Source organism: Channa argus, chromosome 16 (assembly GCF_033026475.1).
Source record: "Channa argus isolate prfri chromosome 16, Channa argus male v1.0, whole genome shotgun sequence".
Taxonomy (NCBI): Eukaryota; Metazoa; Chordata; class Actinopteri; order Anabantiformes; family Channidae; genus Channa; species Channa argus.
Genome location: NC_090212.1, coordinates 21,825,165 through 21,846,196, shown reverse-complemented (window position 1 = coordinate 21,846,196; position 21,032 = coordinate 21,825,165). Strand labels below are relative to the sequence as shown.

The following is a 21,032-nucleotide window of genomic DNA, read 5'->3' as shown; positions in this document are numbered from 1 at the left end:
TGCATTGGGAGACGAGAGGGGAGAAGCTCATTGCACTTGGGGAGGGTCCCCCAACAGTGTAAACCTATAGCAGCTAAAGCACTGTAGTGTACGATGTGAGTGTTATCACACCTTTCAGTGGGACGTCATCAGCTGTTAGCATGTGTCAGTAAGTGAACCTGTTCCCTCTAGTAGTCTGATGAAGGGGCAGCGTCTCTTAGACATATGGCAAAAGCAACAGTTTGGTAGTTTGAAGAAAGTCCACATACGCCGAAGGACGGGTTGGACAAGTTGGAGACAAAACAAAGGATTTTTGAAGTGGGTGTTTAGCACAAATCATGATCTTCCACTAAACCTCACGCAGATGTTTTTGTGCCTAAACCTAAGAAGATTGTAGTTCTGCATTTATTACCGTAACCATGACAACAAGCTTTGGGTTCACCGTGGCACATATGAACTATCTATTGAACCTAGTTGCAGGTTCCCTACTGAACTATAATTACAGACTGATACAAATTGATAATGTCCATCGAATGGTTTGATGAGGAAAACAAATTCCCTGTCAGTTGGGTTTCGCTCTAAATTTTGTCCATCCCGTTAGGAAACAGATGTTTTGGCATATCACGATATAATCAGTCAGTCACTGCAGGTAGGCAATTGTGACCAAAGATGACTGTAAAAGTCAAAATATTTCCCCACAGTTTGAGTTTTTTTTTCTTTTTTAATTCAAAAAAAGAAAACTATTCTGCAGCGCCTTCGCCCCCCAGCCACAGCACTCAAACAGCATAAACCAGGAGGGAGTAAAATATTCAGCGACACTTGGTGTGGTACAAAATGGAGCATTTCTTTAAAAGTATTCCATAAAGGACTCAGTAGTCTGCCGTCAAGTGCTGCTGCTGCTTTGTTTGATTCCTGCACGACGGTGGAGCTGCAGAGCTGCGACAGTTTTACCTTTAATGTGGTCAAAGCCGGTGAAGCAGTGAGTGAAAACTGCAGCGAACTCCTGCGACTCCCTCAAACATTTCATCATGAGATGAGCTGAAAACAACAACTATAAAAGATGTGTTTCTACCTAAAGGACCAGTTAAGGACTACTGCACTGAAAATATATGTTTTAAATTTCAAACACCCGCCACCTGTGGGCTTGTGAGAGCTTCCTCCTTTGTCTGGGTCGGCAGCTTCGGCACCTTGGATTCGCAGCATTTACAACAAATTCCAGTAGAGACCCAGAGTCACAGTGAAACGTGAATCAAGCATCAGTAAAAAATGTAATCCAGCCACGTATTTCACTGTTCCCATTACGAATGCTGCCGTTAAATAATTCCACTAAATTCCCGGTTCATCTCAAAGAACTTACATCACAGATGAGTCCACAATAAACAAGAGTTCGAGCTAAAATCTGCTCAGTCAGTTTTAAGCCACATTGAGATATTTCTAGAAAGTGAACGTGGCTTTAATATTGTCTTGTTTCGTTTTTCCAAAGCTGGTGGAGATCTTGTGTCTCCCTGTCTTTCTCTATGACAGGAACAATAGTTTTCTTAGCGGCTGGATATTTAGAAGCTGCTGAATCCTGCTGGTCTGACTACTTTTTTCAGTAGAATTAGGTTTCAAAACTTTTAGCAGTTTAGAGATATTAGTTGTACAAATGTTTGAACAAACCCTTGTAACCAATCCCTGCTTGATTAGTAAGGTTTGCAGCTTAGATTTGTATAATGGTAGAAGATGGAGTGGAGCAGAGAGAGGGAGGCCTGAGTGGAGCAGCAATTCCAAGTCTTATGCTCATTAAAGTTGTGTATTGTAACCTTAAGGATCATCCAGATGAAGTAACGCATCCTGAGTTGTTTTTTTTCTGCATATGTGACGTGTGTCCATCCCGTTGTCTGTCTCCAGAGCAGCCACGCTGAGCTGATGATGATGGAGAGCAGGAAGAGCAGCCTGCTGGGCCGGGCCGAGTTGCTGAAGAGGAGCGGCATTGAACTACCCAGCGACTTCCACCACAAAATACACAACCTGACACACACATGGGGACAGCTAGAGGTAACACACCCAAACACACACAAAGTCCAGTTTTAGAAAAAGGGAAGTGCAACAGTGGCACCTTGGAGACCTGCCAAACCGAGAGATAATATCTGTAGAATCACACTGCTATTTCTGTTGAGACGGTAGTGTGTGTGTGTGTGTGTGTGTGTGTGTCTAATTTTAGGCTAATCAGCACTGATCTAATCTAGAACATGAAGATGATAATTAGTGTCGTCTCAATTAAGGAGCCCTGCTGCGAATGTGGCCTTTAACTGTGGTGGAATGTATGAACATAGATGGATAAATAGATATTTTATGCACTGATATAAGAATTTGTTATTAGTCGTCATTGGTTACTATTACTGGTATTGTCCAGCCATTGAGCCTCTAAGAGCCCACAGACTCTCCCCAAAGCCTGCTTAGAAGCTACCACACGCCTTTTTTAATGCAAGAGAAAACGTCCGACCAAAACAGAACACGTGCAGAAAGTGTGTGGGTGGAAACAGGTGGAAAAGTCACTGAAATAATACAGTGGGGCTTAAATGTGCTAATCACTTTGTGAAGGTGCTTCCAGGGCCGTAAAGATGAGATCTTTGATTGAAAACATGAGTTCACACGTGAACCTTGTGCAACCGTAAAAGAGGTCAAGTCCAGGTCATCCTCAGAGGACAAACTCATCAGGAAACAGAAATGCAGAGAGATCTTGATGCCTACAACACTTATTAATTCATTTATATTTATATTGGAAAAAATATTTAAAAATTGCATTTTTCAAGTGAACTTTATCCTGCAGACGAGCTCCTGCTTAAGGAAACAAATGAAAGCATGAACAGCTATGAAGGGATACGACTTCGTTTTCCGCTTTATTGTCCCGTGAATTAGCCTCGAACATTGAACCCTGCTGTGCCTCTGGATGTTACTCTTTACTTAAGCAGCTAAACTACTCTCAGTTTTTCTCTGTGAGCCACTAATGACATGAATCATTGTAAAACAAGAAGGAGAATTAATTGCAGCTCATTTCAGTTGTGTGGCTGCTATTTCTGTTTTACGTGTCATTAATGTAACCTAGTGTTGTTTGTCCAGACCAACATTCATGAAGCACCTTAAAAACCTCGAAGCTTCCTCTTCGTCTTAGGGACGACTAAAGGTGAGTGATCTGCTGACCTAAGAGAGCGTGATGGCGTGTACAGCAGGAGGAGGTCAGACAGATACTGTGTGGCGAGATCGTGAAAACACATAAAAACAAATGAAAGGATTTTCAACGAACGGGGAGCCAGTGAAATGATGCAGAGATCTGATGGTCCACTGTATCAAAGGCAGCTGTTCGGTCCAACAGGACCGAAACAGCACAGTGACCAGCCTCTGTGGCTAAAAGAACATCATTGAGAGCCTTCAACAGTGCTGATTCAGTGCTGTACCGGGTTTTAAACCCAGGCTGAAAAACCTCACGTAGGAATAATTTCAACTGGCAGTGAACAATTTTCTCCAAAACCTTAGAAAGGAAAGTGATTTAGTGATTGGTCTAAAACCCTGAAGAGAACCCAGCTCAAATAGGTTCATCTCAAAGCTGGAACAAGGTGCTGTTGGAGTGACCTGCTCACAAGCTGACACACATAAATAAAAGCTCCTCTTGTTTTCTCTGTTTGATCAATTTCAGTAACCGTTAAGTCGGAACTTTGACACAGCAACCCAGCTCCAGCAGGTCAGAACAACATGGCAGCATCAATAAAAGGAATTGAAAACCTGAACCAGTTCTTAGCTGGAACTAGTTCTTGATACTGATGCCTTACTTCTAGTAGCCCATAAACACATTCATAAAAATGTACGATATATAAAATAAACATAACCTAATTACTGCAAAACATAAAAGACAAAACAAAGAAAATTTAAAGCAACATCTCCCACAAATTGTCATTTGAACCTGACCACAAACAATCAATACGTAGACTACAGTACTGCAGGACCTGTAAGTCTCAGCCTCTTCGTATGAAGATGCCAGTGAGAGGTGAGCGTGAAATTCAGAGGCCTTCAACCCTAAAAACATCATTACAAAGTGTCTGAATTCATTAAAAATGAATTTCAAAAAGTTTTAGCTTCAACTCGTGTAGCGTTATTCTGAGCTCTGCACTTTGCTTCTGCTTGATTCGAGCTGGATTCCATGTCCACCCAACACATGAAGACCTCCAGCTATCACTCATGTGGCACTGTTTACGGTTATGACCAGGAGCAGGACCTGAAATACTGTAACTCCCACGTGCATCTCCTGTATTTGGTTGGTTTGTTTGCCTTGCTGATGGGCACGTTGGCAGCAGTGTGTGGAGATTAATTCCAGGTCTGTGCTGAGGGTGACAGCTGGCAGTGGCTCATCAGGACTGAAATGTGACAATGTGACTTTGTTCCTTCAAAGAAACAAACTCCTGTCTCTGCTGTCTCTCATCAACCGAGCGGCACGTTGACGCATCGAGCTCATTCACACAAACAGATTATAGGAGAGGAGCAGGTGGTGTGTGTGTCAGTCCTCTTCTTGTAGTCCCTAATGATGCACACACATACACACACATTATTGTCTCAGACGCGAGTTATTGGAATTATGTGTGTGCGCATTAACATATGTATCAACCTTGCTGAAACAGATTCCATTCTAGAAATTAAACAGCAGCAGATGAGTCTGTGCCACAGTAACCAGACTGTGATTAAACTTCTATTACTGACTGAGAGACATTTGGACTCTGAATGCTGTTTCACACATATCAAAGTGTGTGTGTGTGTGTGTGTCATCGGGGAATAGGGGAATTTTGGGTAATGATACCAAGTCATTTCTTATCTTTCTTTCTGTACCTGGTTTACCTTCATCCACTATCTCTCTAACACAGTACACTTCAATCTTCTGGTCAAAGAAGTCGTCATTGTATTATTTCATGAAGAAAGTCACCTAACTTTTAATATTCTCCGGATCCTTCCAGTTGTGAACACCATCCATCCAATACCTAGTCTTAATATTGTAAACTCCAGGAATCAAATCGTCAATCGAATTTCTCCTGAAACAATTCACTTGCCAATGTATTGAGATCCCGATTAAACTATTCTGTTCCATATGAAACCATCCATGAATGGCCTTATTATAAATGCTAGCTAGTGAGTTTGGCACTGTCTACCAGGTAATTCACAGCTTATCAATATCTTTTTGATTAGTGTGTCACAACTGAGTCAGCTCCATGAGCAGGCTACATTTCTTTTTCTTTTTTATTAATACAGCACCGCACAATAGTGTTGTCTTTGAACTACACTGCTCTGTCATGAGGCACCGACTGAACGTTGATGTGTTGATGTGCCTGCTGTGTGATAACAGACACACCATCTGGTCAGAAAGGGAAGTGGGGGAACAATCTGTTTGTATTATGGACACTCTAATATATTTTTGATTTGATGTGGACATAACAGCGGCGTTACTTTGGTAGCTAACAGATACTTACGCACACTGTGTTTAGTGTTTGTGGCAAAATGCTAATTTACAACATCCAGTATCAATATTATTCTCATGTCATGGGTTTGGATGGTTTTTCTACCAAAATGATGCCTGATGTTGATTTTCTGGAAACTAAAATAAATATAAAATATTTAAATATATTAAATAAGTCAAGTGATGAACATGCACACATACTAGCTATAGATGGAATTTTTGCTAAATTTTCTGAATTATATAAGCCGCAACTTGTACTAAACAAACATCTGATAATCCGAGTCAACAAAGAGCTGGAATTCCCATCCTGCATGTGGTGGATTGTTAATCCAAAAAAAAAAAACTCAACATGACTCTGTGTTACACCTGAGATTATTTAATCTAAAGCTCCTTAATGGAAAACACACTTTTTTGTGACTTCTCACTCATTTTCCCATCGCAGACGTCCTGCTGAATGAGACTGAAGGCTAAACAGTCTCAGTGATTCAGCACCACCCTCTGTGCAAAGCCAATGGGTGATTCAATAATGCTACACTTTAATGTTGCGTCAATAAGAGACGCTTGCTAAAGCAATTTCCTCTCTTGATGATGACAGACGAAAAGCATCTTTACGACAGAAGTGGGGGTTCAAGTCCAGTGCTCCGAATGATGAGTTGGCTGAACTTAGGTTTCATGTATTTAGGTGAAGTTAATGACAAATGATGTTCAAAATTGAAGTTACTTAAAGAAAGAACTAACCCTCAAGTAAGATTTGAACTTTTTTCTTTAGGCCCCATTTCTAATCAACTCTTTCATCTCTTTCTCTCATCTAAATCAGTTTTTTTACCTGTGAAATTCCTCCACTGTTTATTCCTAGCGTCTTCCTCCTCCTTCCCTTTGCCTCCCACCTTCCAACATGGCATCTTAGTTGCATATTAACGGGCCCATCAGTGCTGCCGTCGGCATCTGCTGCTTTGACACAAATTGGGAATTAACTGGAATTGATGTCCTGTGCCTCGCCTCTGAACTGTCCTGGCCTTATGAAGAATTTACGGCGGCGAGCATGCGCGCACGCACACACACACACACACACACACACACACACACACACACACACACACACACACACACACACATAAAGGCTAAATGATGAAGAACATAAAGAGGCTGTAAATAAGTTTTCATTTTTCTCTTGTGGTTTTTGGAACTAATCCAAGGTCAAACTATATGCTGGGACAGATACAGGCTACTATGCACAAAGACAGAAAGTGATTGCTGAACTTATTCATCAGAGATTGTGTTTAAATGGCTCCTGAAAAGAACCAAACAATTCAGATTATGATGAATGTGGACTGCAGCAGCTAACAAACACAGTAGCTAGATAGTAGAAGAGCTCTGAATGTTATAGACAGTGACAGAAACACAGACCTGGAAAACAAACAAAGGTTGGTTGTTTCAGTTCATCTGCCAGATGAATTAACACTTTAAAATATCTTTTCATCTGCACATTTGTCCTTTTCCCATCAACACTCTAAAACGCAGGAGTCAAGAACCTGTGGCCACTTCAACCTGCAGGGAAAAGAGGAGGAGGAGGAGGAGGAGGAGAGAGGGAAAACAGAATCGAGTAAATTGAGTCCCCTGAAAACAACACAGCATTTCTCTTTCATCCTTTCATTTGCTTTCCTCTTCTCTTTATCTATCCTATTTGCTAATTTTCATTTTCATTTAGGCGTCTCCCACTGGATCTTTTTTATTTGCTCTCTTCATTCTCACATTTTCATCTACTCTTTTGTTCTGGCTTCTAGTCTATTTCACCCCCCTTTCCCCCTCCGATCAACATTTCCCTCTTAGTTTTGATTCTTTTCTTTGCAGGTCTTATGGTCCAGTAATGTTCTGGATCCTGTGGATCCCGATTTGATGAGAAATCCAAAATTATTAGTACAGAAAATGAGGTAAAGATTTAACATTAAACCCACTGAAACCAAATGAAACTTATACCTTGAAAAAAAAATTTCTGGCAGGTTTTTTATCGTTCTGGCAGGTTATAACATACCTGCCAGAACCAAATACTATTTGGTTTTATATATATAGTTGACACCATGTCTGTCATGTGACACATACAGTACAATATAATACAGAACCCTTTAGTACAGACCAGCTATTTGTAAGGGACTTTTTGAAATGGTAGAAGCTTTAAAGAAAGACAGACGATGTGATCACGGGTGATGAGAAACATTCAGCTTTGATGAGCTTGTTGAGTGTCCACACATCAGTTGAACGCCGAGCCGTTTTTCTCTGTGGGGAGTAAACAGACTTACGGTGATTTGTTGATCTTTGCAATGTGAACATATTCACCACAACCACCTATGGAGAGAAGAAAATAGCCTTTTCATGGCTCTGTCTGTCTAAAAATGTTTGAGTTAAATCCTCTGCTGCATTTCTCTCACTCTCCTTCTCATTCTTTCCTTGTCTCTTACTAAGCTAACCACTCATAATCACCGTCGCCTCTTCTAAACACAGAGCTAACTGCACATTTCACCAGTCGGGGGGTCCTATTATCGCCCCTTATCATCATCTGATGGGCTGGTTTTACCTGCCAGAGTTCAGCTAAAGTAGTGTTTCCACTCAGAGGGAGATTCGCTGCTATACCAACGACTCAATACCTTTGTACAGACACATACACATGCAAATTAGCCACAGGGAACCATGCCGGGCTTGTTCAGTAGCAGATCTGTGTTCCAAGTTTCTCTTGTTATGTCTGCTTGTTAAATTCAGAGCAGGAGCTGTAAGACAACAGCTATCAGATCCTTTAAATACTTCCAAACTATACAATATGAGGCCTTAATAAAGGAAGAGATGCTGCATAGATGGTTTTGCAGAGTCTAGAGTTTATAAAATGAACAGAACATTTACTTCTAAGAAAAAGAATCATGATTGTGAAAGTTTATATTAACAGTGTTATAGCAGTCACACTGAAATCAGAAGCCAAACCTTGACTGAAGCTCAACGTCCAGCAACTCGATGTAAAATGCAAAGACTGGGCAGGAGAAGTATCTTATGAGCTGGGACTTTAAAAATGCCCCAACAGAAGAAATAAAAACCGCCATGATAATAGTAGCAGTAGTAAAAACCTATTTTGACCGTGTAGATCGATTGAGTTTAAACCCACAGCTTGAACTCACCATAAATAATATGGTAACAAAGCAGGTTAATAACAGTAAACATTTGCAAGTGATGGTAGAAAATAAATTCTCATGGGATAAATATATGCAGAAGGTTGTAACCAGGATGGGAAACACTTAAATTATGACATAACAAACTTATCAAACAAGTGATTTAAGCTTTGGTTTTGTCTCTCATGAGGTAATGATCAAAAATGACTGATATCAGATAAAGTCATTACGGAGGGTTATCGCACAGCTTTTACAGTTTGTACTGTATCAATGTGTATTTATAGTGAGTGTTGGAATGTTATAAAGACAAAGAAATCAGTGATGTCTGCAGCTTACGCTGTGTTACGTCTCCTCCTGAACTCCAACCTCAGGCACCACCTGCGAGTTACTTGTCATTATACAGACAAGGTGGACAAGAAAGTTACTGTTGTGAATGAGAATGTCTCTAACATGAACAATCACCTGCTGTGGAGTAAATGTGTGAGATGGACGTTTGGAGCTGATTCTCGTGTTATTATCTTCTAATTATGTTATGTCTGAAGGAAGCTGTGAGAAAGAATTTCACAGCAAAACTGCTACATACTCAAAGTCCCAATGCAACTTTCATTTGCTGTCTTTTGATGTTGGAGGTTGCATGTTGCAGCTTTACCTGTTCCCAACAACTCTGCCCAGAGCTTGTTGTGATCAGCAAAGTAAATCTCAAGTTTTTTTTTTTTTTTTCTCTCTCTGTACTGATGAGCACTTTTCGGGGGAAAAAAACCCCCTGAGATTACAGATACACACACTTGTCTAAATCCAAGTGTGGAATGGTCTCTCAGTTGCTTGCTGTGTCTTACTGTGTGATCAACAGGGGTTGGAAAATTACTCTGTAGAGCTTATTATCTACACACACACACACTAACTCACACTTCTTTGGTGTCGGGCTTTTGTTGTTCTCAGTTGTTCCTATTTGAAACAGTGATTGCTCCTCACCAAACACTCCTGCATTTTGTGTTGTGTTTAAATGATGTTTTGTTGTCGGTGTGAATATCTGCTCTGTAGGTGAAGCTGTTAGAAGCTTCGAATTAGCAGCTGATCTGTTTGCACCTGGAAAAACACCAGTTACATTCTTGAAGCTTTGTTCATCAACAACGGCAGCCTCATTAACACTATAACAACAGACTCCACTACGATGATGACAGCATTAGCAACATCCAGCTAATTCATAGCATTAGCAGCCATGTTCAAATGAATAACTGTAGAAACACGAGCTGAGAGTGAAAAAATGGCTGCTGTCGCAGTATGTGTGTTTTTATAATGCATCACGTGTCATTGTACAGCACAGTTCCAAAGAATTGGTTGTAAAACTGTTATAAATGAAAGAATTGTGCTGGAATCTTAGTATGAATAAGATCTACTGAGCAACAAGAGTTTCTTTGCTGGTAAAACATTCATCCTTGCAGCACATGTGACGATGGCATTATTAAACTGTATTATGCTCCTGTTCAGACTCTCACAGCACTTGGTTAAGTTAAAAAGTATATAGTGATCTGCATTTGCAGAGAAAAACTTCAGTCACAAATTGGTAAAAAAAGAAAAAACATGATCTTTTTTAAACTGTAATAAAGGTGTTTTTGTTGCTTCAACCACACGTGGGACTCTGGTGTCTAGTGTGGCAGTTCTGCGCTTTGTACGGCCACTGTTCACCCGAACCACCTCCTCCTGGTTTCTTCTTATTGGTATATTTAGCACTTTGCATATTCAAAAAATATGTTTAATCACAACATAATCATTGCATGAATAAAACAGTCGCATTAGCAGTTTAGTTGCATAATAATACGTAATAATAGGAGACATGTGGGTTGAATGTGGGAACACATTTTGAGTGAGGGACACGGGTTATTATACCACGAACACATTGTCATCATATTAAATATTTTTAGCAAAATATACAGTAAAAGAGTAATGTCTCATAGTATGTCACAGTACAATTTTGGATGCAGAGACCCCCCCTTCAGTCAGACTAGAAGGGGGGTGTGATGTTACAGTAAGAGCTGTATGCATATCCAGTGTAATATTACCAAAGGGTGATACACAGTATCTAACAGCAGAACCTAAAACTCAAGCTGGCAGTTAACTCCCCCTAAAACCGTAAACAAGATGTACAGCGCGAATGACACAGAAGTCAAATCTAATGTTCACAGTCTCTTGCAGCAGTTTACGACTGAATACATGACATCCCCTCTATCGATCTGCACATTTCTGACGTTAAATGATTAATGGATGTGCATGTATTGATTGATATGCTGTTTTGCATGATGGAGTATTGACAACAAGATGTTTCCACATGTTTCTCCCTGGCTCTTTCCTCCCCCCTCCTCTCCTGTTTTAGAAAATCTTCTCAGAGCACTCAGCGCCCAGCTCTTCTCAGCAGAGCCGGTCGGTCAACGTGAACTCCCTCCTGAGCGGCAGAGACAGCATCCCTGTGGAAAACCCTCGCTCAGCCCTCTCCCCGCTGACCAACTCCCTCCTGGAGCAGCTGGATGCTCGAATTAAAGAGCTGAAGGCTTGGCTGCGAGACACTGAGCTCCTCATCTTCAACTCCTGCCTCAGACAGGACAAAGAGGCCTCAGAGCAGCTCCAGAGCTTCAAGGTAGGAAAGGCAGCCTTTCAGTGAAGTTGTAGTAAACTCCTCTTTTGGGATTGGGTTGGCAGTGGAAAACATAAAAAGGTCAATTGTTACGTCTGCAAAAAAAAGTCCTAGTAGAAATAAGTTCTGATAAGAAGTGTGTTTACATTTCATTTCAGATTAGCACTGCTGCCTTTGTGTTTTCAGTATTACTGCACAATGTTCACAGTTGGACAGTGAAACTCGAGTTTATGAGTTGTAGCTTCAAACAGAAACCTAGTAGGGCTCCATTTCTGTGACATCCTCATTCTTTGAAATAGCTTAGTATAATCCAAGTGGGAAAGTGTGTCTCCCTGTGTTGACAGACTCGTCTGGCGTCTTCTTTCTCTGTCATTTACAAATCATTTGACCAAAAAACAGATGTGAATCCAACACACCAATAACAAGAATGGAATTTAATATAAAGCATTCGAATGTTACATGAGGACAAGATTGGGTGGAGCAACACTGTGACATGCTGCACATACGTACTATTACAAATTAAGGCACTTTTTTTTGGGGGGGGGGGGCTCAAAAAACGACAATCCCTTGTGTCATAGATGACTTTGTTTGCCTAGCAGACATTCATCACAGCTAAAGTTTAGCGTTTAAGGTCTCTCAAAATAATCCCAAGCTGATATTCATTATACTGTACACAAGTAATAAACAACCGTGAAAAACTATTATATTGCATGTACATTTACTCTTTGAATGACATGTAGTAAAGACAACATGGATGGAAAAAAGTACTTACACCAAGCATAATGACCAAACAATAACGTATAGAGAGGATAAGTTGCATTCAATCAACAATTATGAGCTGCTTCAGGTGTATGTTCATGTCACGGAACTTTACTTCATCAACTTTTGCTACTATCAAATATGTGACAAAGCTTTGGCCAATCAACACTGAGCATTAAACAGAGTGTGTGCTGTGCTTTGCTCTGTGTGTGTGTTGTTGCTAAGTATAGTAATACATCGTCTTAATGAGGCCAGATGAAAGCAGCGCTGTTTTGAAGCGATGGATGTATAGAGGAAACAGCAGTTACCCTTAAAAGCCACGGGACGCTAACAGGATATTAATCAGCCTACATCACACAGCGAACAGCTAGCTGCGCTGATTAGCCTAGCCCCGCCGTGTGACTGACAGCCAGAAAAACAAACTCACCACATTCGTACAAGTGTACACGCCGAAACAGAAATGCATACACAGGGAAGTGCATGAATTCATTTATGTTATGTATATGAACCAGCACAGAGTCTCAGACGAGATTTACAGGAATATGCAGATTAGGCTCACATGCATACATACACATAGAGACGCATAAATCTTTGAATGCATAAAACTTGATGACAGCAGTAACACAAACACTGCACATTCTCTGACATAAGCTGATGCATTTAGTCACACAATACTGATATGATTGTATTGGAACAAAAAGGCTTGTTGTGATATAAAGGGTCTTTGTTTTACATCAGCCTTCATCAACTTGAGTTTGAACCTGAACACTTCTGTGCAACATAAGATCATTTTGTCTAAACCTGGTTTTAACCAGGTGAGGATGAGTTTAAGGTGCTGATGATGAAATGTGGTCCACATGTGTTATATTTCCCCTATTTCAGTTCTGTTCATCTATAAAATGTGGCCCATTATACAAGAGCACAAAAAAGGGCTTAGACACACTTTCTGTTCCCCAGTGCATTCAGCATCTGTACACAACAGCTGCATTGTCTGCATCATTGTTCAAATACTTTGTCTGGTGGATTTAAAATGTTAGCCACAAGGGGGCCTAATCATCTTCTGTTTGGAAGGAGGATTTGGACAGAGTTTACTCATCAGAAACAAGAGGCTAAAAGACAACATCCTTGTGGCACAGAGACGTAGAGACGTAGCACCAACCACAGTCATTTCTGTTCATTCATTATGAAGCAGGTGTTAACAGGCCTGAGCTTTCCAGAGGACGGGACCTTGCGTAGTTGTGTGTCATCGGCCAAATGACACTGGACTTTAACCCCTGACCTTTAAAAGCCTGTCCATCACCAGAGCAAACAAGAAGGGGCTCAGAGCTGATCCTTGAGCTGATCCTCCACCTTGAACTCCTCTGTCCCACCTGCAGCACCTCACCACGGTCTTACAGCTCTCATACATGTCCTGCACCACTCTAACATACGTCCTCATACAATACCACAGCTCCTCTCTCTGCACCCTGTCATACACTTTCTCTAAATCTATGAAGACACAATGCAACTCCCTCTGACCTTCTCTGTACTTCTCCATCATCATCCTCAAAGCAAATACTGCATCTGTTGTTCTCTTTCTAGGTATGAAACTATATTGCTGCTCACAAATACTCACCTCTGCCCTTAGCTGAGCTTCCACTACTCTTTCCCACAACTTCATTGTTTGGCTCATCAGCTTTATTCCTCTGTAGTTGCTTGTTCTTAAAAATCGTCACCAGTAAACTTCTCCTCCAGTCCTCAGGCATCATCTCACTCTCCAAGATCTTGTTAAACAAACTAGTCAAACTCTCCCTCGTACCACCACCAAGTCTCTTTGTCCACTTTTCTCTTTCCTGATGACACACAGAGTACCTTCCTACCTGTCTCCCTGATCACATTAGCTGTAGTGGTCCAGTCATGTGGAAGCACCTCCTGACCACCTGGAGTCTGTCTCAGTTTCTCACTGAAAACGTTCTTCCTTTTTCAACTTCCACCTCTTCGCCTCTTTGCAAAGTCTACCACCATCTGTCCTTCTGTGTTCCTGTCCTGAAGACCAAACCTGCCCATCACATTCTCATCACCTCTGATCCCTTCACCTACATGTTCATTGAAATCTGCACCGATCACCACTCTCTCACCTCTGGAGATGCTCTGCATGACTTCTTCTAACTCACATCCTACATGTAGTTCATAACCACTAACAACATTGAACATCATGCCGTCAATTTCCAGCTTCAGACTCATCAACCTGTCTGATTCTGTCTTCACCTCTAGAACATTCCTCACAAACTCCTCTTTCAGTATAACTCCTACTTCATTTCTCTTCCTATCTGACCCATGGTAGAACAACTTGAACCCTGTTCCTAAGCTTCTAACCTTGCTACCTTTCCACCTGGTCTCCTGGACACACAGTATGTCCATCTTCCTTCATCATGTCACCAACTCTCTGTCCTTCCCTGTCAGAGTCCCAACATTCAAAGTCCCTGTCAGTCCTACACTCTTAGCTTTCCTCTTCTCTTTATGTCTAAGAACACGCCTTCCTCCTCTCCTTCGACCAATAGTAGCCCCATTCCCACTGGCACCGTGTAGGTCAACAGCACCGGTGGGAGTTGTTGTTATCTGACACAAGAAGACACTGGCTTGTGCCCCCTTGTGGTTTCTTTCAAGCTTATTCTGAACATGTTTAACATTTACGACATTGTGACAAGTAAGATCTGCGGTGACAATCCATGCTGTCCGTGTTTCTCTATCCATAAAACCTACATCTACCCTTCTGTTTATCTTTTTATTTGCTTTTTTTGGTTCTTTTAATGTGTTTTTGCTCCCATTTATAAAACACCGGTCGCCACCATATTTGGTTTGGCAGAAGAACAATTTCAAACTTTTCTACCTCGGAACCTCAATACGTCCGGTGTCTGCTCTTTCCAGACTCTCAGAGACTAGAAATCTGTGGCAGCTGGCAGAAACAGTGTTTAAGTGTCGAGTCTCTAAAAGTTATTCTGCTGGTGTTTCGTCACTACTATTTGGACCAGCAGTGTCTCATCAACCTACATTTACCCTGTATTGATGAGGATTCAAGTCATACTAAAAGCACAACAGTTTAGTACTTGTATTTGTACTCTGTAAGTACTCAAATGTGTGGGGACACAGTGGTAGTGGGACAGCCCCACTATTTAGAGACACGGGACTTGAAAAGGATGACGCTGTTTGAAACGTGCGTGCGTCACAGCCAGGTCTTAAAGTTAAAAAACATAAATGCTGCATCCAGTTTGCATCCACTTTTGCACAATGTTTTGTGTGACATCATAAAACATCATAGCACTAGTGAAGGACTTTTGACATGCTGTAAACTGCAAAAGGCATCAGTCTGAGCTCTCTCACACACACCCACAAACACACACACTGTCTAAATGATGAAACTGTGCAGAAACGAGACCTTATCTGAAGAAAGTGACTCATGCTGGTTTTACTTTTGATCATTGTCACAGCTCTCAGTGGGAAGCCATTGATTTCTGGCAGAAAAAATGCAATGAACGTCTGGAGAAATGAAGATTGGAGATATTGATAGCAGTCATTTGTATGGAGAAAAAAAGAGTGAGGCTAAATGGAGAGCAGGGGCTCCATTTTAAGAGGCTTTGGCTCCATTTTAGTGATCATTTGTCTGTTTTTGGCTTTTGGACTCGTAAATGGGTTCGATTTCTGTGCTGCAGCTTATTACTGTATGACCGTGTGAGAAAGCAGCAGAGGTGCACACACACACACACACACACACACACAGACACACACGCACAAACAGACGTCTAAGAAAATGTATTTAAGAAAACCTATATGCAAACACATAGGTAAAACAAAATTTCTCCTTAACAGTGTCCAACCGTGGAAAAGGTTTGGAGCAAAATGGAGTTTTTCACCTCCTCGCCATCCAGTTTGCACAGAAAAGGAGTTTTTCAACCAACTAGTTCAATTGTAAACTGTCAGCTGTTTTCGTTCACAAAAGAAATAATCTCCATGCAAAGTTTACTGTTCTGAGGTGGAGGAGGAAATCTCATACTACCTACTGTGCTGTCACCAGTTCACACGGTGCTCAGGTTCGGCTCCACATCATTCAGTGGAGCGCGATCGGCTGTTATCAGTGCATAATTGTGGTGCAGTATGCTGCCTTTTACCTTCCAGAGGTTTGAAATTCAGCAAATCAATATCACAGCATTCGTGACGTAAATAAAATGGCTTCATCATAGACTAAGCGCGGCTGAGTCACCTTGGTTTGTCAAAATTGTATACACATAAATTATTCATTGATCTAAGTATCATTTTCACCAAACAGGAAGTAATACATAGATCTGTTTTAGTGTCTGGTCAGGCACCACCTGCAGTGCCTTCATGGCTCAACAGGGGCCAATACTGCAAACCAGACTTTAATTTTTAAGACTGAGACATCTGCACTGCACGTCATCTGTGTCAAAGTCAGTGGGTTATTGGCGCTTTGCACAAACGTTCTGCTGCCAGTAAATTTAGCTATTTTTTCAGTGCACGTTTTAACATTTAAAATAGAGATTTGTTTCCCTTGAAATAATAAACGGCCCAATATCTGGTGTTATAACTTCCTGAAGCAAGTGATATTAATTAAATGAGAGAAAAATGTGGCAACATAAGTTGCCGTTATTTCACCAGTGGGTTTCGGCACAAAGCATTGATCAAGATGATTTACAGAATGTGTGAAAATAGACTCTATATGTACTTGGTAAGAAGGCCGAGTCATCATTGGTTACCCTATGACACATACAGGCACAGTATTTGGGCCTTGTACAGCTCATAGGTCTGTATTCATATTTTTGTGAACAGTGTTTGCTCTATATTTCATTTGGATTTTAATATAAACTCTTATTTTGACAGTCCAGGGCTGGAAGGAAAACATTGCTTGGAGAAGAGCCACCTCTGTGTCTCATTGGATGATTGATTAAGACTCAGCCTCCTCACAGAGTTTATATAGACTCGGTTTTTCACTTATTCTGTAAAACGCCCCGATGAAACATGGTGAAATAAAGACAATTGTTCCAGTGATGATGGCAGAGAAAACTCGAAACCTGAAAGACTGAAACAGCTCAGAGCACCAGGGTCCAATTTAATTTTCTATGTTGAATCAAAAGTCCTATGCGTAAGTCTGCATTTCTAACAGTAGTACCACCTGTCCAGGTGAGGTAGGATGGATGAGAACCCGTGAGAACAGCAGCCTGTCTTTATTTCTCTATTTCTTTACTATCTAGTCAGTGTCTGTTTTTCTTCCCTCCGTGCAGCCCCCCTTCCTCCTCCTCCTCCTCCTCCTCCTGCTCTACCTGTCTGTCTGTAACCTGCTCTTAATTGAATTAGTGCTCCTTTAAGAGACAGCATCAGACAGACGCTCCTCTAGCAGGCCCCAGGCCTCTGGTGACTCTTCATTGTAGTGGAGATGCTGTGGGGGCCCGACACACTAGAAATTAATAGACTGAGGTTGTCACACACACATTCACATAGTGGAAAATGGTGCAGACTAATACACACCTGTACTCTAGTGTGTGCAGGTATGAAGACTGAAATTCGATCACCAACAGCTTTTTCCACAAGGTTAAATGTTGCCTGTTGGCATTTTTCTTATATCCTCTTTATTTAATTAACTGAATGTTATCACATAACATACACTTAGTGAGGACACACATCACTAAATCACTAATGACTTTGTTTTCCTAAATGTGTTGTTCCTTCTTTATGAAAAATGTCAATTATGATTGTTACCTCTTTTCTAATTCACGTTACTAGGTTTATGTTCCTTGAGCCAGATGCGCACACACACAGTTTCCGACGACTTCTCCATCGCACACACAGATGCGAGCGTAGATTGTGGTCGTCTGTGAGGGTTTAGCGGATCTTTCTGAAGTGAAGCTCAACAAACTGCCCTCGTCTGTCTCCCTATATGTCTGTATCCATCTCTCTTTGCATTTCTGCTCTGGATCCATTCAGCTGCTCCCTCTCTCCCCTGCTGTTGACAGTAGATGAACCCGTCCTCCCACTGTTTGGTGCTCTTGGCCCTCCTGGTCCCACAGACCCCTCCAATGGTGCTCTTTGCCCCTCCAACCCCCTCATCATTTGTAACACAAACCCCCCCTTCCAAGGTTGTTTCACTTTCTAGTTTCAGCTCTGCTTTGTACCATTTTGAAGAATTGACTGCCCCACAGTTTGTATGGTGAGTGGAACCTAACAGCTTGTGTAGGCTTTAGCTTCCCGTAGCCTGAACAGGATAAGCGTTGATTCAGTTGATTATTTTTTGGTCAGTTATTTTGCAGCTTTCAGTCATAGTTACTTTTTGCAGTTGTAAATTTATGTATATATATAAATAAACCTGCACCTTCAGCCTCTCAACAGCAACACGGTGCCATGTCATATAGGTTTGTTTTCTGGTAACTTGAGTAAAGAATTTGAAGTGATGCTTTAATTGGAGGACTTGTGCTTATGTACATGGCTGAAAGACAGAGATACCAACCAGATTTGGCTAAATCAGAAACCACTCAAGCCTCATGTTTTCTACAGAATGAGCAGGATAAGAGTCACTTTACTGGTTTCACTGCTTTTGCAGCTGTGTTTGGTAAGTTGCTTAGAATATTACAAAATGTCTAAATATAGAGCATCATAAGTGATTCACTTTAGAAAAGTGAAGTCATGGTTCCCTTAAATTTCTCATTACTGATGTTTTACAAAGTCACTGCCCAACACTAGGTTACTGTGAATAGCAAAAGAAAAAAAATGCACTGTTTACACACATCACTCCTCTGTGTGTGTTTCTCACTCTACCAGAATTTTGACACACTCTTTTCAAAGCTCTTCTGCCAGAGGATGTGGTTAACTACAGATCTAGGGCCACCAAAGATTTAACCATTAACGTCTTTCAGGCAGCTAATAGAAGGTGACAGCGAGGCCCTGATATCGATATCTGCTGCATGATGAGGATTAAAGACCCACCGACTCCCTGCCAAGAACACAGGCTGCTGTTTGTGTGGGCCTTTTGATTATGCCATCAGTGTGTGTGTGTGTGTGTGTGTCCTAGTTGTAGTTCAGTTTGTGTTTATTTCTTGGCTTTGCAGGTGTGTGTGCATGTGTGTGTGTCTGTTTGAAGAGGTGTTTTCTCGTTAAGAGTTGCTCGTTAGAGGTTGAAGGCGAGCAAACAGGTGAGAGGTTGCTGCGGTAACGGCATCAACAAACAGATAGACTTTCATCTTCATGTGCTCAGGAGGAGAAGAAAACACTCTGCTCTTTCATGTGCTAAAGGAGAAGCGACAGAGAGAGAATCAAAACACGGGATAGACACCGAGGCAGAAGAAAGTAAAAAAAAAAAAATGGAGGAAGAGAGACAGCAGCAAAAAGCAACACACAGACAGATGGTCGCAGAAAGATGGAAAGAAGACAAGGATTGTAATCAGAAAAGGGAGTATTTCAAGACAAATGAAAGGACATGCAAGAAGTTGAGAGGTGTGGGAACAGAAAGGAGTAAGGGAAGCAGAGAGAGACAGAACAGAAGTGTCAAAGAGAAGGTAAAGAGAAAGATGAGGACCTTTGCTCCCATCTTGTTCCTTTTACAATGAACAGGCCGACATCAGCCCACCTAGACAATGTCCTGACACCGTTAGCAGGGTTCACTGTTACAGAAATACAGGCCACCGACATGTTTCAGATGCAGCTGTCTGCAACAACAGTTTCCCCATTGGATCAATAAAGTGTTGCAAAATATTCCCGTATGCACTGTAAATATCAACTTTACACAAGAGAATGTGTTTTTCAGCATCGCTACAGTTTCATACCAATTGCTTTTTATTGGTTTATTGGAAGAAACCTCAAAAAACAAAAATGCCTAATTTGAAATGCACACAGTCATGACGCTCATGACAGAAAACTAAAGCCAGTCCTGGAGATTCGTGTAGGGAGAGTGGCTGAGCAAGACAAGTAGAGACAGGAGAGAAAGCAGCTTTAATCGGCTAAACCAGCAGGAAAAGACAGAACAAGTAGAGACTGGGGGAAGGATTGAGGTGAAGACGATGGTCGTAAAGGGAGAGAGAGAAAGAGCAGCAGCGCCTGAGAGGTGGAGATGAAGAGACTAGGAAGGAGGACTGGACTGAGACACCATGGAGGAAAGAGGGGGGGCAGCCTGTAGAGTGAGAAGCAGAAAGTAAGGAAGAAAAAGACAAATGTGAAAGAGAAAGAGTTGAAAAGATGCATATACAAAGAAATGCAGGCAGACAGAGGGAGATTGCATTTTATTGATAGCAGCTTTTTAAGTCGGCGTGTTCACCCTGCTGCATTAGTGCGAACAGTAAATGCTTTCACTCACAAAGACTCCATATATCCTCCATGTGTTTTTACTGCTGCTGAATATTTTAAGAGTAAAGCTTTCATCTTTAAACTGTCATTGTGTGTCAAGGGGGAAGAAGGACTTCAGCCAGTAACTTACAATGATCAATAAGACCTGATGATGCCAGCAGTAATTCAGACTTTCATATGACGGCTGTTCAGCGTTTTTTAACAAATGTTTCCTTTATTCCAACTAAATCAAACAAGCAAACTCATATTTTTAGACTCGATTTTATTACTTTTATTTACAGGCTTAGAGCAGAGTCACTACCCGTCTTAGCCAGGAGGCCTGAGGCCTGAGTGTAGACCATCCGGGAATATCATCAGTAGAAATGGCAATAGTTTTGTACAGTAAGTCTTTTTCAAAGTTACAAAAGTACCTGAAATCTCACCTCCTCTCATTTTTACAAATATGTTTTCGCTTGTCATTGTGGCTTATAGTGTGTGGATGTGCTGTACAAATCTAGAATTTTATTCCCTGTATTTAAAGAACAGGAAAATGTGCAAAAAGTGAGACTTATTTAACAAGGCCACTCTCCAATCTACTGAAAGGCTGTTATGATGTTATCAGCACAGTAGATATGGTCCAGCAGGTACTTGTCTACCTGCCAGCAGCCTCAGTATGTCATTACAATGTGACATTATGTGCTGCGGTGTTGTTTGGTTTTGCTTGTGCTTACGG

General features: G+C 41.3%; 1 protein-coding gene across 5 annotated transcripts in view; it reads left to right on the top strand.

The window, feature by feature from the left end:
• Positions 1–21,032, top strand: part of akap6 (A kinase (PRKA) anchor protein 6) — a 184,307-nt gene that overhangs the window by 133,351 nt on the left and 29,924 nt on the right. For all 5 annotated transcript variants that reach the window (XM_067478824.1, XM_067478827.1, XM_067478823.1 and 2 more), the window contains 2 exons: positions 1,870–2,016; positions 10,982–11,242. In XM_067478824.1, the coding sequence (XP_067334925.1) occupies positions 1,870–2,016; positions 10,982–11,242 (408 nt within the window). The remainder of the gene's footprint in view (positions 1–1,869; positions 2,017–10,981; positions 11,243–21,032) is intronic.